The 15,971-nt window shown below is 41.8% G+C and overlaps 1 protein-coding gene and 1 non-coding gene across 2 annotated transcripts in view; both read right to left on the reverse strand.

Annotated features, from left to right (window-relative positions):
- BLMH (bleomycin hydrolase) overlaps positions 1-14,030 on the reverse strand; it is a 48,258-nt gene extending 34,228 nt beyond the window's left edge. Inside the window, exons 1-6 of the mRNA XM_023183851.3 lie at positions 13,714-14,030; positions 13,200-13,397; positions 9,716-9,825; positions 8,119-8,260; positions 7,125-7,213; positions 5,714-5,806 (exon numbers count right to left, since the gene is read on the reverse strand). Of these exons, the coding sequence (XP_023039619.1) occupies positions 5,714-5,806; positions 7,125-7,213; positions 8,119-8,260; positions 9,716-9,825; positions 13,200-13,397; positions 13,714-13,726 (645 nt within the window). The 5' untranslated portion in view covers positions 13,727-14,030. The remainder of the gene's footprint in view (positions 1-5,713; positions 5,807-7,124; positions 7,214-8,118; positions 8,261-9,715; positions 9,826-13,199; positions 13,398-13,713) is intronic.
- LOC111520864 lies at positions 8,386-8,492 on the reverse strand. Its single transcript, XR_002724784.2, has one exon. It is a non-coding gene; the product is annotated as a U6 spliceosomal RNA (small nuclear RNA).
- Positions 14,031-15,971: the final 1,941 nt, after the last annotated feature.

Here is a 15,971-nt window from a genome sequence, read left to right on the forward strand (position 1 = left end):
ATATAATTCTTCTGCTCAAAAATCTTCCTGACTTCTCATTGCCTATCGAATTGGGGCAAACTCTCATGTTCGTACTCTAAGTTCTTACTATCTATGTCTAATTTTACCTTTCCACTGTTAAGGCTAAAAGATTTCAGTGCTTGAAACCACCGCAGAAGAGACAGAATCTTAAGTATTCATTTGTATTTGAAATACTGGGTTGTTGAGAAAGTAGTACAGTAAAGTCTAAAGCACTGTAAAAATATTAGTTACTTCTATTATATAAAATGCAAAGCCCTACAATCATTTACCCCAACTTATTTTTTAAGAGACAGGGTGTCACTCTGTCGCCTAGACTGGAGTGCAGGGGTGCAATCATAGCTCACTGCACTCACTGCAACCTTGAACTCCTGGGCTCAAGTGATCCTCTCACCTCAGCCTACCATGTAGCTAAGATTACAGGCACCCACCAACACATCCAGCTAATTTTTTCATTTTTTTGTAGAGATGGGGTCTCTCTGTGTTGGCCAAGCTGGTCTCAAGTTCCTGTGCTCAGGTGATCCTCCTGCCTTGGCCTCCCAAGGCAGATATGAGCCACCGTGCACAGCCTACCCTAGCTTTTTTTAGTTTTACTGATGGAGAAAATAGTCTCAAGGGTAAAATAACCTATTGATCAAAGAATAGAATGGTCACGAGAACACTAAAACAGTCACAGAAAACAGCTCAACTCTGAAAAAGGTTTAGTGCCGTGGGTCAATGAGCCAGTTATGGGAGAGAAGGAGTAAGGAACCTACCTTAGTGACTATTTATTCACAGAGGAAGAGGAGAAGGGAAGACAGCTCTCTACTGCTTTCTGGTAGGGAATGAAAGAAGGGCAAAGATCTGTTTTTTTTTTTTTTTTTTTTTTTGAGACTGAGTCTCGCTCTGTCGCCCAGGCTGGAGTGCAGTGGCACAACCTCGGCTCACTGCAAGCTCCGCCTCCCGGGCTCACGCCATTCTCCTGCCTCAGCCTCCCGAGTACCTGGGACTACAGGTGCCCGCCACCACGCCCGGCTAATTTTTTGTATTTTTAGTAGAGATGGGGTTTCACCGTGTTAGCCCGGATGGTCTCGATCTCCTGACCTCGTGATCCGTCCGCCTCGGCCTCCCAAAGTGCTGGGATTACAGGGGTGAGCCACTGCGCCTGGCCTTTTTTTTTTTTTTAAAGTAAAACACCTAAGCTTGCAAAAGCAGGCAAAAAAGCAGATGCCTTCTGGAGGCATTAAATATGTTTTCGGGCACAGAAAGACATAAAAAGGTACAAAAGTATAGGCACTTCTGTGATATTAAAGGGAATGAACTCATACAGATGATAATAGTTAAATGATCTTGAGAGTACTTCTAGAGGTGTTTATATCAAAGAAAGAAACAGAAATGTGGACTATCTGGCCCCACCCCACACCTACTGAATCAATCTGCATCTTAACAAGATCCCAAGGTGATTCATGTGCACATTAAAGTCTGATGGCACTACTTTAGACCACATCTACTCTTTCTCTCTTCCAAAACCTTGCTTCTTCAATTATTATTTCTCTCATTCACACCTGCTATCCTTTTCTACACACTGGTTCCCTCACACTGCCCTAATTGCCAAAAAGCCTTTTTTCCTACCTGTAAGTCCACCCTTCAAGATCCCAGGACGTTATCCCAATACTTTTCCTCGTCCTCCACATCCAATTCATCAGCAAGTCCCGAAAGCTTCACTTCCAAAATATACCCTGAAAAATTTTTTGTTTCTGAGATGGGGTCTCGCTCTGTCACTCAAGCTGGAGTGCAGTGGTGACAATCAGAGCTCACTGCAGCCTGGAACTCCTGGGCACAAGTGATCCTCCCACCTCAGCCTCCTTCTAGCATATGCCACCACATCTGAACATTTTATATATTTGATGTTAAAAATATATTTTTTAATCAAAGATGTCTTTAAAATAAAAATACAGGTAACTAGGTTCTATTCTCAGGGAAATTGACTTTGTGGGTCTGGGACAAGTTAGGCCTATATATTGTTTTTAATAGCTGAGAGCCACTGCTGTAGAATTTCCTAAGTCAATCATAATGGCTTCTTTTCCATTTTTGTGGTACCGACAAATATTGTTTTTGGTCTTTGATTGACTGATTGATTTTAGAAATGAGGTCTCACTGTGTTGTCCAGGTAGCACTTGAACTCCTGGGCATGTGATCTGCCTTAGCTTCCCAAGTAGCTGGCACTACAAGTGTCACAAAACAAAAAAGAGAATTCTTTTTGTTACAAAACAAAAAATTGACAAGTGTTACCACCATGCCTGGCTATGTTTTGCTTTTTAACAGACAAAGTTTTTTGTTTTGTTTTGTTTTTGAGACAGAGCCTTGCTCTGGCACCCAGGCTGGAGTGCAGTGGCACAATCTTGGTCTCTGCCACATGTGGGGTTCCAGCGATTCTCATGTCTCAGCTGCCCAAGCAGCTGGCATTACAGGCATGCACCACCACGCACATGTATTTTTTTCATATTTTAGTAGAGACGGGGTTTTGCCATGTTGGCCAGGCTGTTCTTGAACTCCTGGCCTCAAGTGATCCACCTGCCTCGACCTCCCAAAGTGCTGGGATTATAGGCATGAGCCACTGCGCCCAACTGAGAATACATTAATAATCTTAAGGGGATTTGCAGGCTAAAAAAATGGACACTGAGATAACATTGCAATAGAGGTAACCACACATCTCCAAAACAAATCTGCCTTGCCTGTCCTCTCAACAAGCAGTCTATACCTCACTTCTCAGTAAGAATGCCTTTAGCATAAACACATTTTATTTAAAGCTATCTGAGCTTCATGGTTGTTGATTAAGTCATCATTTTGACTTGCCTACAAGGTTACACAAATCATAGGTACTAATTTGTGGCTTTAAAACTGCAGCTAGATTCTTCATTACCAAAGAGTCAGGTTCAATGAAAAGGAGTCATCTGGGGGATTGTAAACATTTTAAAACCTTATATACAGGGCCATGCATGGTGGCTCACACTTTATAATACATGCAATCTTTGGGAGGCTGAGGTGGGAGGATTGCTTGAGCCCAGCTGGTGGAGATAGGCCTGGGAAACATAGTGAGACTGAATCTCTACACAATTTTTTAAATAAATGAGCTGGGCATGGTGGCATGCACCTGTAGTCCCAGCTGCCTGGGTGGCTGAAGCAGCACTTGAACCCAGGAGTTGAAGGTAATAGTAAGCTATGACTGCACCTCTGCACTCCAGCCTGGGCAACAAAGTGAGCTCTGTCTCTAAGGGGGAAGAAACCCTTACACATAGAATTCTGTAGTAAATAGTTTAGGCAGAATCATTAAGTAAATAATCCTATAAAACACTCATACTCAGGACTTGGTAAAGTTGGATGTTACTATTTCTCTGAGGCAGGAGTAGGAGAGGAAAAAAAAATGTGAAACATATCTGCCCTAATTCTTATCAGCCAATTACCATGCTCTACAAATGATGAGGACATCAATCTTAGACACATCATTAGTTCAAGGATCATTAAAGCAAACATCAAAGGCCAAAAGGATGCTTATGATCTACAGCAAGTATCATCTAGGCCCTTTTCCATAACTGTTTGCAGAACCTTCATTCCTACTATGACCCCATCTTTTTTTTTTTTTTTTTTTTGAGATGGAGTCTCATTCTGTTGCCAGGCTGGAATGCAGTGGCATGATCTCGGCTCACTGCAATCTCCGCCTCCTTGGTTCAAGTGATTCCCGCCTCAACCTCCCAAGTAGCTGGGACTACAGGTGCACACCACCACACCTGGCTAATTTTTTGTATTTTAGTAGAGACGGGGTTTCACCATGTTGGCCAGGATGGTCTTGATCTCCTGACCCTGTGATCTGCCCGCCTCAGCCTCCCAAAGTGCTGAGATTGCAAGCGTGAGCCACTGTCCCTGGCCCCCACCATCTTAATCTAACCCTAAATAAAGGCAAATTATGTAGCAGATACAGCCTCTGCAAGACAGATTCCCCAAAAATCCAATAAGGAAAATATTTCAGATCCTGAACTGAATCTCAGACAGGTTTACCTAGGATCACAGACTGTTAAGTAAAAGAGTCAGAATTTAAACCCATGTATGTCTGACTCCAAAGCCTATTTTTTTCCTACTATACTAAGATGTCTCTCTTCCATAAGAATTTAAGAGATAAAAATGAGATTATTTAAATGCATTTGGTAAATGAAATTTCTGCATTTGTCCACTCAACAAATATTTAAGAAACAGCTATTGTGTCAAGCACTAGGCTAGACATGTTAAACATGAACGGAGTCTTTAGAGCTTAAGGAACTTGTCCCAGGATATATGGCTATTAAGTAATGAGAAGACTAGAACTCAGATAGCCTGACCTCAGAGATTACACCCTCCACTACTCCACTATGCTGCATCTCTAAACTTTAAAGGAAAACGGGAATGAAGCATTAGTGTTTTCCATCGCAGTGAAAAAAAGTAGGCCATTTTAACTCCATACAGTCTTGAAACGAAGCCTAATTAAGGGCCCACTGGCTGACAAACGGATACATTTATTCTTTCCTCAAACCAATTTCAGTTTTATGCATATTCATTCTGGACATGGATAGTATTAATAATAAAGATTCTTAACTGTCTTGATCACAAATAATATTACCACCACATATTTTAGGGCTTTTTACATTTTCCAAAATGTTTTTACATACATTATTTTAACAAATAAAACCATCAATAGCTCCCTGTCTTTATTTCTACAGAAAGAAGCCAAATGTTCTGGTATCTATCTAACATCCCTTACATCTCTGCCTTTCTAGCTTAATTTGCTACCCATCATACTGACAAAAGCTACGTTTCAGCCACACAATTCCCTGAAGGTTCTACCTTCGTTCATGGCACTGTTCATACAATTCCTTTTGCCTAGAATGGTCTTGTTATCTACCTGGTAAATTGTGACTACTCTTTCTTTTTTTTTTTTTGAGACAGAGTCTTGCTCTGTCGCCCAGGCTGGAGTGCAGTGGCCGGATCTCAGCTCACTGCAAGCTCCGCCTCCTGGGTTTACGCCATTCTCCTGCTTCAGCCTCCGGAGTAGCTGGGACTACAGGCGCCCGCCACCACGCCCGGCTAGTTTTTTGTATTTTTAGTAGAGACGGGGTTTCACCGTGTTAGCCAGGATGGTCTCGATCTCCTGACCTCGTGATCCGCCCATCTCGGCCTCCCAAAGTGCTGGGATTACAGGCTTGAGCCACCAGGCCCGGCCTGTGACTACTCTTTCAAGAGCTATCTTCCCTATGAAACCTTCAGCTCACTGAGCTAGTCACTTCCTCCTCTATGACCACCAAATCAGTTTTACACATCTAGCATAGGATTTATTCTAATTAGAGATATGTTTTTCCCAAGAGACTGAGCTCTTTAAGAGCAGTGACTATGTCTTTCTCATCTGTTTCCTCAGTGCCAAACTCATAGAAGGTATTTAGTATTTATGAAATGATAAAAGAATGATTATACAGACCACTAAACTAGGCATTAGGAAACCTAAGTCCAAGTCCTATACTAAAAGGCAAAGTAAGTTTTAATCTCAGTTTTTTCAGTGTAAAATAAGTAATTTTCAATTCAATTAAACATTCGTTGCCATGACTAAAGCTTCCTAATCATTAGTTTAACAGATGGGAATATTCTGAGAGTTCTTTAGAAGGGTCAAAAAAAATCCAAATTTTGTTATTACCTCCTCCATCATGACATCCTGTGTGGCTGAGATTTCTCCTTTGGTTGCTCCACTGTGTACCAGGTTCCGTAGTCGTATACAGAATTCTCTCATCTATGACAGAAACTTATTCAGCACTCCAATAGTTACCCAAATTCAATCGTAAATGAGTCTCATAGACCAACACAAGTTCTATTTTGAAGTATAACTCAGGCCAGACCCATGGCAAAGTTCATAAAGGCAAATGTGTTTTTCTTCAACTTGTCCACTTAAACACATAGCTAAAAATGCTTTCCATAAGGAGCAGAGGCATAAATTATTCCTCCAAAATACTAGCTGGAACTGCTCCTGTTCTGCAAACATCATATAAAGATGTTTTATGTGTCTGGGCATGGGGAAAACACGTGATTACATAATGCCTATCACTCAGAAAAAGCAGGAGACAAGATAATTATGCCACTATGTTACTCTAGTAGATTTTTACTTAGAATTTCAATAGCTGTCCATTTTTCCTTCTCTGCCAACTGACTATGACTACGGTTATGCCAGCCCCCAATAAAATTTTCATTTTTTCACTAAGATAAAGGTGAGTCTGAAATTTAACCACAGTGCTAAAGAAAATGTTGCTCTCACTTCAAATGGAATCAAATGCCATATTATTGATCTTTTAGCCTTTGGATAAAAATCCCCAGCGTTTCCAGGGTGGAAAATAGCCCACTTCTAACGCTGGGGAGACACACCTATAGTTTATTTTAAAATGTAATCTTTCTCCCAGGGAGATGAAAAATCCAATTTTGGCCTCATGGATTAGGACAGCAGATTCTGGCAACTCCCAGTTCTCAAAAAAGAGGCCTGGCTAGCAAAGCAGCATCTCTGCAGGAAGTATAATTCTCCTCGGGAAAACTGGTTATGTAGAGAAGACACAATGATTCATTAAAACAACTGAAGCAAATAAAAAGCAGTTCAATAACTACAACAAATCTTTAGTGGGTGGATAAACCACACTGATGTGGTCTGGGGAAGTCTCAGAACACAGCACACTCTTTAAGGGAATCTTGCAAATAGTTCTTTTGGTTTTACTAGCACATAAAGCAGTCCTAGCCCACCTCCACTAGAACCAAGTGAGAGAGACAGCATCCTGAGTGCCTGCAGTCAGTATTAATTGGACATGGGACTTTATTTCCTAACTATCCCCCTAAGAAGACATTAACATCAACAGAAATAAAAGTGGAAGTTTTTTAAAAGCAAAAACTCTCTAATATTAATTATTTTTAAAGTTATTACATAGCTACATTGCTTTTGACAGACATTGACATCAGTAGTTATCTTGTACACAAACGGTATACACTGAAATACCCAGGAACCCCTTCTAAAAAATAAGTTTTAAGGAAAGTACACTAAACTCAATCCAACCCTGCTTCATATATTGTACCTTGTGATTCAGAATATCATTCATCCTTCTGGTTGCCTCTGTTGTATAAGATTCAGGAAAGCATTTCTTAGGGATAACACCATATTTTTCTAAAAGAAAACAAATTCCAGTGTTAAATAAGGTAAAAGATTAGAAACCCTGGCAAAAATAGTGATTGTTTCAAAAAATAGCCCATATTTTGCTGGCTTAATTCAGAAAATCTTATACTTCATATCATTAAGCAGGGTTTTTGTTTTTTGTTTTATAGAGTTTTGCTCTGTCACTCAGACTGGAGTGCTGTGACACAATCCTGGCCCACTGCAGCCTTGAACTCCCAGGCTTGGCCTCCTGAGTAGCACAACTATGGCGCATGATACCATGTGCAGCTAATTTTTTTATTTTCTGTAGAGACAGGGTCCCACTATGTTACCCAGGCTGGTACTGAACTCCTGGGCTTGAGCAATCCTCCTGCCCTGGTCTCCCAAAGAGCTAGGATTACATGCCTGAGCCACCTCACTCAGCCTAAGTAGGTTTTTAATGTGCATATTTATCTGTCTATGTTAGAATTAATTCTATTCTTTTTATCTACTATTCTTTGTCACTTCTCAGCCTTTTGGTCAAGATGAAGTGTATCTATCATACTTTTGTGAAGTGCTCAGCATGATAAGATTTCCCCAAAAGATGTTTTGAAGACATTTTAAAACAGCTACAGTTTTCATGTGTTTCCTGATTACATCAATGGAGAAGAAAACAATTTTTTCATGGAAAATTAGTTCTACTTAATACTACCTTTTCTTCTCCAACCCATCCTTCACAGTAGCTCTCTCCTTACTCCTCATTTAAGAAAGGCACTTTACAGGTGAGAATGTGAACTAAAGGTTCTTAGAAATAACGATATATCCTTCTTGGAGACCAATTCTACTCTGTACATAACCATCAAAGAAATGGCCCATGTCTAACTATAGGCTTACTTAATCACGCTGAGTTTCAGTTCCATTAAAGAAAGAACTTTTACCAACAATATTGACAAGCATATCCCATTGGCCACCATCATTTGCAGGGTTCATAAGCAAAAATTGCACCAGCCTCCCATCCTCAGGCTCCTTTCTCTGGGCTGTGTCCACAAAAGCGTTCAAGAAGAAATAACAGCGCTCAACCTAAAGAGTAAAGAAAGTTAAATAAAATTAAAAGAAAAAAGAGTTAGTAATTTTATTGGCATTATCAACAGAATGGGAGTCTTGGAATTACCATGGAATCAACATAATAGTTTTTGTTTTACTTTTAAAAACATGAACCCTTCATGAATTTACATGTCATCCTTGTATAGAGGTCATGCTAATCTTTTCTGTATCACTCCAGTCTGGGTATTTGTGACGCTGAAACAAGCACCATAAGTATTTTTAAACTAAAATTGGTAAATAAACATCAGTATCTGACTTCATCAGAACATGTGAAGTTTCTTATACCTGTGTATGTATTCCAATATATTGCGTATATGTGTACAGTGTTTACATTTCAATGCTAAAACAAAACCTGATATCTAAAGTCTTTGATCAATAAACATTTAATGAGCACCTATGGAATATATATTTTGTTTGTTTATTTATTTATTTATTTTTAGACAGGGTCATGCTCTGTTGCCTAGACTGGAGTGCTGTGGTACAATCTCACTGCAGCCTCAACCTCCTGGGCTCAAGCACTCCTCCCACCTCAGCCTCCTGAGTAGCTGGGGGGACAGGTGTGCACCACCACACCTGGCTAATTTTTGTATTTTTTGTAGAGACGGGGTTTTGCCACGTCCAGACTGGTCTCGAATTCCTGGGCTCAAGCAATCCTCTCACCTCAGCCTCCCAAAGTGCTAGGATTACAAGCATGAGACACCAAACCAGGTCAGTAATATACATTTTGAAGATTAGGAAATGGAATATGGCCAGGAATGGTGGCTCACACCTGTAATCCCAGCACTTTGGGAGGCCAAGGCAGGCAGATCACTTGAGGTCAGGAGTTCGAGACCAGTCTGGCCAACATGGTGAAATGCCCTGTCTCTACTAAAAATACAAAAATTAGCTGGGCATGGTGGCATGTGCCTGTGATTCCAGCTACTTGGGAGGCTGAGTTGAAAGGAGAGCTTGAACCCGGGAAGCAGAGGTTACGGTGAGCGGAGATTGTGCCACAGCCCTCTAGCCCAGGTGGCAGGGTGAGACGGTCTCAAAAAATAAATAAATAAATAAACAATGAAATAACATTATTTACTGTTTTTCAGACAAGTACTTGAGAAGGGAAATTAGGTCCTAGAAAAGAACAAATAACCTAAAAAGACATTAAAAAGGGAGATACACTGAATTGAATATTGAATATAAAATTTAAAATTCTAAATAGACAAGTAAGATGAGTCAGTAAACTTATTTCATTGCAAAAAAATAGCCACCTACCAACCAAAAACAGTTCTTGCCTTTGAAAGAGTCAACTTTTGATACTCTGGAAGTCAGAATAAAAGGTGTCTCACCCATTATGAAAGGGCAGGGTATAAATGGAAAAGCAACAAATGAAGAGGCAGTCCGTACCAAGGCTGAAATCAATACAAAAAGAATCTTGCCAGATCCGTCCCATACCTTGTCCCAAAAAAAGAGGTAAGATTGACTAAACTCAAATTCTTCAATATTTAATTTTTTCATGAATGGAAGCCTCATAACATTCAGACAAGAAAAGATCCAGCATCGCCCTGAAACAAGAAAGCATATCAAGAAATTATGAGGGTTCACATAGACTGCACTGCTCCAACTGTTATTTCCCACCAGTGAACTCATGACAAGATCTGGACAATTCAGAAAGAGTAAATCAGAAGGAGCAGAAAAATTAAAAACAAAACAAAACAAGAAAGGTGGCGATTATTATTAGCAACATATATGCAAAGGTTTAATATCTTTAACACAAAAACATTCTTTACATATCAAATAAAGAATCCATTACATATCACCCAAGAAAATCACATTAGAAAAAGAAACATTGTTAGAAAACTGTGAACAGAGACCACAAATAGATCATTCAGTGGCCAAAAAAGATAAAAAATGACAAAGAAGTAGTTTTAATAATTAATGATAAGATACCTGTTAAGTGGGGAAAGATCATTTCTTTTATTTCATTTGGGGAAATAAGCATCACTATCAATCTAGATAGGAATCTAAATAGGTATAAAATACCTGAATGCAATTTGGCAATACCTAGCAAAAGCTTTAAAAAGCCCCTACCCATCCGGCGGTGGCTCATGCCTGTAATCCCAGCACTCTGGGAGGTCGAGGCGGGTGGATCACCTGAGGTCAGGAGTTCGAGATCAGCCTGGCCAACATAGTGAAACCCTGTCTCTACTAAAAATACAAAAATTAGCCGGGCATGGTGGCGAGCACCTGTAATTCCAGCTACTCAGGAGGCTGAGGCAGGAGAATCACTTGAACCCAGGAAGCAGATGTTGCAGTGAGCCAAGATGGTGCCACTGTACTCCAGGCTGGGTGATAGAGGGAGACTCCGTCTCAAAAAATAAATAAAAAATAAAAAGTCCCTACCCTTTAATCTGGGATATGCATTCCAATATGCTTCCATATAGGGTGAGTATATGCTTCGGTATAGGCTGACCTTAACGTTAAGTCAATTCTCCATTCTCCTAGTGATAAGTCAAAAAAGTGGAGATATTTCCCTAACTGGATTTTATAAACACTTCGAAATACATATGAGTAGTAAATTGTCTACCCATAATATTTTAATAAATTTTTTTTAGGAAACAGAGTCTCACTCTGTCACTCAGGCTGGAGTGCAGCGGTGCAATCTCAGCTCGCTGCAAACTTCGCCTCCTGATTCTCGTGTCTCAGCCTCCTGAATAGCTGGAATTACAGATGCGTGCCACCACACCCACCTAATTTCTGTACTTTTAGTAAAGCCAGGGTTTTGCCATGTTGGCAAGGTTGGTCTCGAACTCCTGACCTCAAGTGATCCATCTGCCTCAGTCTCCCAGAGTGCTAAGATTACAGGCACGAGCCACAGCACCCGGCCAATATTTTATAAATTTAAATATATACTTAAAATCATGTTAACATAAATTGATTTAGAAGTACTATTTTTCCCACTTCACATTTCATTTCCACACTGATTCATACTCTTCACATGTCCTAGCCATCAGTGTCTGTGCCATCATTAGATCCATTCTTTCAGTCAGCACACGTCATCTCTCTTCCTCTAGTACGTTTGAGTCAATGTTTTGAATTCATGCATGATGCTGTCCCTGAAAATTCTATGCCAAGCATCCACTATACAATCAGATTCTTCATTTGTCCTGTATGTGTATAATCACAAACTCCATGTCACCACTTCCTGTTCTGACTTAAATGATCTTTAAAAGGTCTATTTACAATGATATGCAACATCAATTTATTCGAATTTGTCGCCTTTTAAAAAAAGCTGATTCAATCAAAGGATCTCTGTAAGCATGCAAAAGTAGTATGCATCTGAGGTTTTTCAGAGTAATGTCTTCTCCGAATTGTACTCTACTTCAAAATAAATTAACTGAGACCGCCCATTAGAAAAATCCTTTAAGGTCTTAAATATAGGCAAATTATCTCTTTTCTGAAGGACAATTCTGAGGGAAAAACTTTGACTTGTATTGGGTATAATTTTTTTACTAATATGAAAATATGTTTATAATATATTGGTAAGTGAAAAAGATAGGTAGCTAACATAACAATGCATAAGGTATCAATCCACATTACACACATACACACACACACACACACACAGACCTGACAAATATACAGGAAAAATATTCACTTGGTATTTGCAAATATTCTACATTGAACAAAAATAATTTTGTAACAAGAAGAAAACTCTAGTTAACTATAGCGTTTTTTGAAAGTCACTAGTGCCTTACTATTAGTTACTCTTTACCTTAGATTTACCTGTATGTCACCTCTCTTCTATATGCTATATATTTCTAGTAGAAGGGATCTGGATGCACTGGTGATGTGAAAACTGCATGAAAATAAACTACATAGCTCACATGCTATTTGGATCTTTTGTATATAAAATGGCACTGCAAAATGTGTAAGACCTGACCTGTTCCCTCACAGATCACTGCAATCTAAACTATGTAGGACCACTGTGACATTACTAACTGGATCATCTGTAGCCTGAGAGTCCATACCACTCCAAGCACTTTCTTCTAGAGCAAAACATTAATGATTGTAAGGTCTTGATGTTTTCCTTAACATTTAAAAAATCAACTTTATTCAGGTAAAATGTACATACAATAAAATGTACTCAAGTTAAATGTGTGCTTTGTGAGTTCTCACCGACTCTAAACAAGCAATGATGTGCTTCCTGTCCATATAGACAGACTGGGGGTCGTTTTCAAGTAGATAAAGACTTTAAAAAAACCCTTTTAGTACAATTTTGTTGTGAGAATGTGCTCCTTATTTAGATGGTTGGATATCCAATCTTTCACTATACCTGTTTTTTTCTGAGAGTGGTGCTAGAAACCACATAGCAAAACGAGACTTCTTGACTAGTAAGACATGAGAACAGAACTTTTTTCTGTATTACAAATTGATCTACTGGTGGGAACTGAGCCTATCAGCACATCAGCTTCAACTGTAACCAAGCAGCAAATTTAAAAGTAACATCTGATGACATTTTAACGTAATTACATTGTATCTTTTCTATTTCATAGTATAAGGCCTTCAGGACATTTCTGGTGAGTCCTCCAAGGATATGAACCTTTTCACATATTCTGTTTTGTGACCAAAACCATGCATCTCCAAGACTTGGGCTACAAACCACAAGACATAGGAACATAATATAGTCAATGACACTCAAACGTATACTCGTGGACATGTCACTTTAGTACTCTAACCACATGTGCTAACAAGCCACAGAACACCAAAACAAACCATATGGGTAATGTTCTTAGACCTGCCTGTACCTGTGCCTCACTCTCTAAGAATTTACAACCAGTTCTTTCAGTACGAATTTAAGACCAATCTTAAGTAAGACACCAAAATGGGACGCTGTCAAGAAGGTCAAGGAAAGCATGGGAGAAGTTGCAGCCCACACCTGAGCTCTTCTGGTTGGTGACCGGCTTGCCCTCCTGGGACACTGCGTGCTGGAACACATGCTGCGCGCGCTGCACGGTGGCCCGCTTCAGACAGATGTCCAGCAGGTCGTGGGTGGTCCCGACATTCTGGGCAAGTACGAACTGGGAGTCGGAATTCAGTTTCTGTATCAGAGCAGCTACCTTCTCCGAATTCAGTCCTGTTGGGAGACCAAACGGGATTTTAACGCCAAAAAGAGGGGGAAGAGGGCTGATCTGGGGCTCCCGCGTCCCGGATCTAACTTCGTAAGCGGATCCTGGGGTGCCCGCTGCAGCGGGGAAGCCCATGAGCTGCATCCTCCTCCAAGGCGCTGTCTCCCTCCAGGCCGCTCCAGCCCGCCCCGAAAGCTCCCTCCCCGCCATCGCCCAGGGTCCCAGCCCCCGGCCTTCCCCGCCGCCGGGCCTCACGGGGACCGCGGAGCTCCTCCAGAGAGGACCGCGGCGGGGCCTCGGCGGGGGACGGCGGCAGCACCTCACCCGCGCTGCTCATGGCGCCCACGCTGCCCGGCGGGGTAACAGTAGCTTCCAGGGTCCTCGGGCGAGCGCCGGGGTTGCGCTGCGGCTCCCTGCCTAAAGCGCCGGACCTGCCTCTCGCACCCGGAGCGCCGGAAAAAGGAAACCGGCTTGGCGGTAGCGGCGGGGAGGCTGAGGCCGGGAGAAACGGGGTCCGCGGAGGGACAAAACTCCCCCCTCGCGTTGCTGACTCAGCGCCGTCGGGGCTGGCCCCGCCCGGGGGAGGGCCGACGGGGGCGGCCTCGCTGACGCGCTGGGTCAGCCAGTGCCGGGGGCCCGAGGCCGCGCCTGCCCCCGCGCGCTACCGCGCAGTTGCTCTGCGAGGCAAGGCGGTGCCGGAGCCCTCGCCCCCGGGTTCCCGCCTCCGGGCCGTGCGGGCGCCGTCTCGGTATCAGGCCGGCTCCGAGGAGGAAGGCTTGACGTGTTCCCTACGGGCCCAGACCCCAAGTACTCTAGCATCGGGAAATCGTCCCCAGGAATCCTTGTGAGAAGCCAAAAGGGAGCTCGAGGCGGGAGGGAGGAGCTGAGAGGTCCCATAATTAAGCATCAGGCTTAGGACGGGTCACAAGGAATGCACCCGAAGGCTCTTCCTATAGGCTTCGTTTGCTGACCAATCGCTGCATTCTCAATGGCAACTGGTTGCTTGGATTCTCGTCAGAAGCAAATAATTGTCTTTGAGGGGAAATTGGAACCAAGCTCTTTCCCACCCACTCCAAAGCTATTACAAGAGTTCTACAAATAGACATCTGCTCATTTCAAGAACGCTACCTATTTGGTCTTCACGGAGTTCACGAGTGTCTCCTGTATAGTCCAGCATGTCCCGTTGGGTTTAACCCAGGAGGATGACAGAGGCTAGCCTTATGCCTCAATGTTGTTTTGCCGAGTTCTCTACAAAACTAACTGATGTTCCCCCTCTAGGCTTTCAAGATAACAGTTTCCCAAAGTTTTGAGATTGTAAAAACCTTGTTTTTGTTGATTCCGTTTTTGATGCCCTGAAATCTCAGCCTTTAGTAAGATGTTGGGATAGAACCCAAAAAGGGTAAAACAAAAACACTGAAACCCTGTATCTGCTATTCAAAACAGTAAGATTTTGTGTGTGTGTGTGTGTGTGTGGAACCTAGAATCTAGGTCTTCTTAGGTTGAAAATCATCGCAGTTCTAAGGAACTCTGATATCTGGAAAAATCCATACTGAGGCACCAGTCATTCGAGACAGCACAGTTTCTATGTCCCTAGAGAGACTCAGCTAAAAACTGGGGCTATAACATAGCAACTATTTTAAGTGGGCCCATCAACCATCGTATTCTGAGGTTCTTTCAATATCTGAAAAAGAAGAGGCTGAAAATTATACAGAAAGAAATCACTGGTCTTTTCACAAAATGATGTTCAAGCATCCTGTCCAATTCAAATAATAAATTTTTATTCAATGTCTAACATGTACTAGGCACTGGACAAACTACTGATGACATAGAGACGAACAAAACTTAATCTTGCCCTTAAGAAGCTCAGTGTAGTAGGAAAGAAAGGCAAAACAACTTTTAGACTCTCTGTAGTAGCATACCACTAGCGCTGTAGACTGTAGAAGCAATGAGGAGAGCACCATCAATTAGGGCCAAAGGGTGCCTGAAAATAGAAGTAACAAGAGAGCATGATTGTGAAGAGTGGATGAGATTTTTACAAGTCAAAGAACAGGAGAAGGGCATTCAAGGCACCAGCGAAGGCACAGAGAATAAAATCATGTTCGAGAAAGGGTGCATCATAACCGGATGTGGCCAAGAGCAAGGCATGTGTTGGGAGCAGAGGCAAGGTGTAGGACTGGAAAAGTGTGAGTTTGGGCCAAGATATAAAGGGTTTTATGTGCAATGCCTGAGCATCTGGACTTTGTCTTATGGTTAATTAGAAGACAAAATGGGTTTTGAAACAAAGGAAAAACATGCTAAAGTCCGTGTAAAAAAAGAAACCTGGTGGCAGTGGGGGGAGTGATTTGGAGGGGAGAGGCTCTGGAGATAGGGAAACTGCTTAGAAGGTTCTTCCAGTAGTGAACTTGGGAGAGAACAAAAGCCTTAAATTGCGGAAAGGGAAGAGGCATCGATAATTTTGAGGTTTTCAGCTGAATAAGAAGATGGAAGGTGGTATCATTAACCAAGAGAGAGCATACAGAAAACTAGGCATATTTGCATATTTGCAAGTGTGCAGATCTGAACTGAGTTTGGGCTATAGCAAA

The sequence above is a fragment of the Piliocolobus tephrosceles genome, chromosome 16 (assembly GCF_002776525.5).
Source record: "Piliocolobus tephrosceles isolate RC106 chromosome 16, ASM277652v3, whole genome shotgun sequence".
In the NCBI taxonomy this organism is placed as follows: Eukaryota; Metazoa; Chordata; class Mammalia; order Primates; family Cercopithecidae; genus Piliocolobus; species Piliocolobus tephrosceles.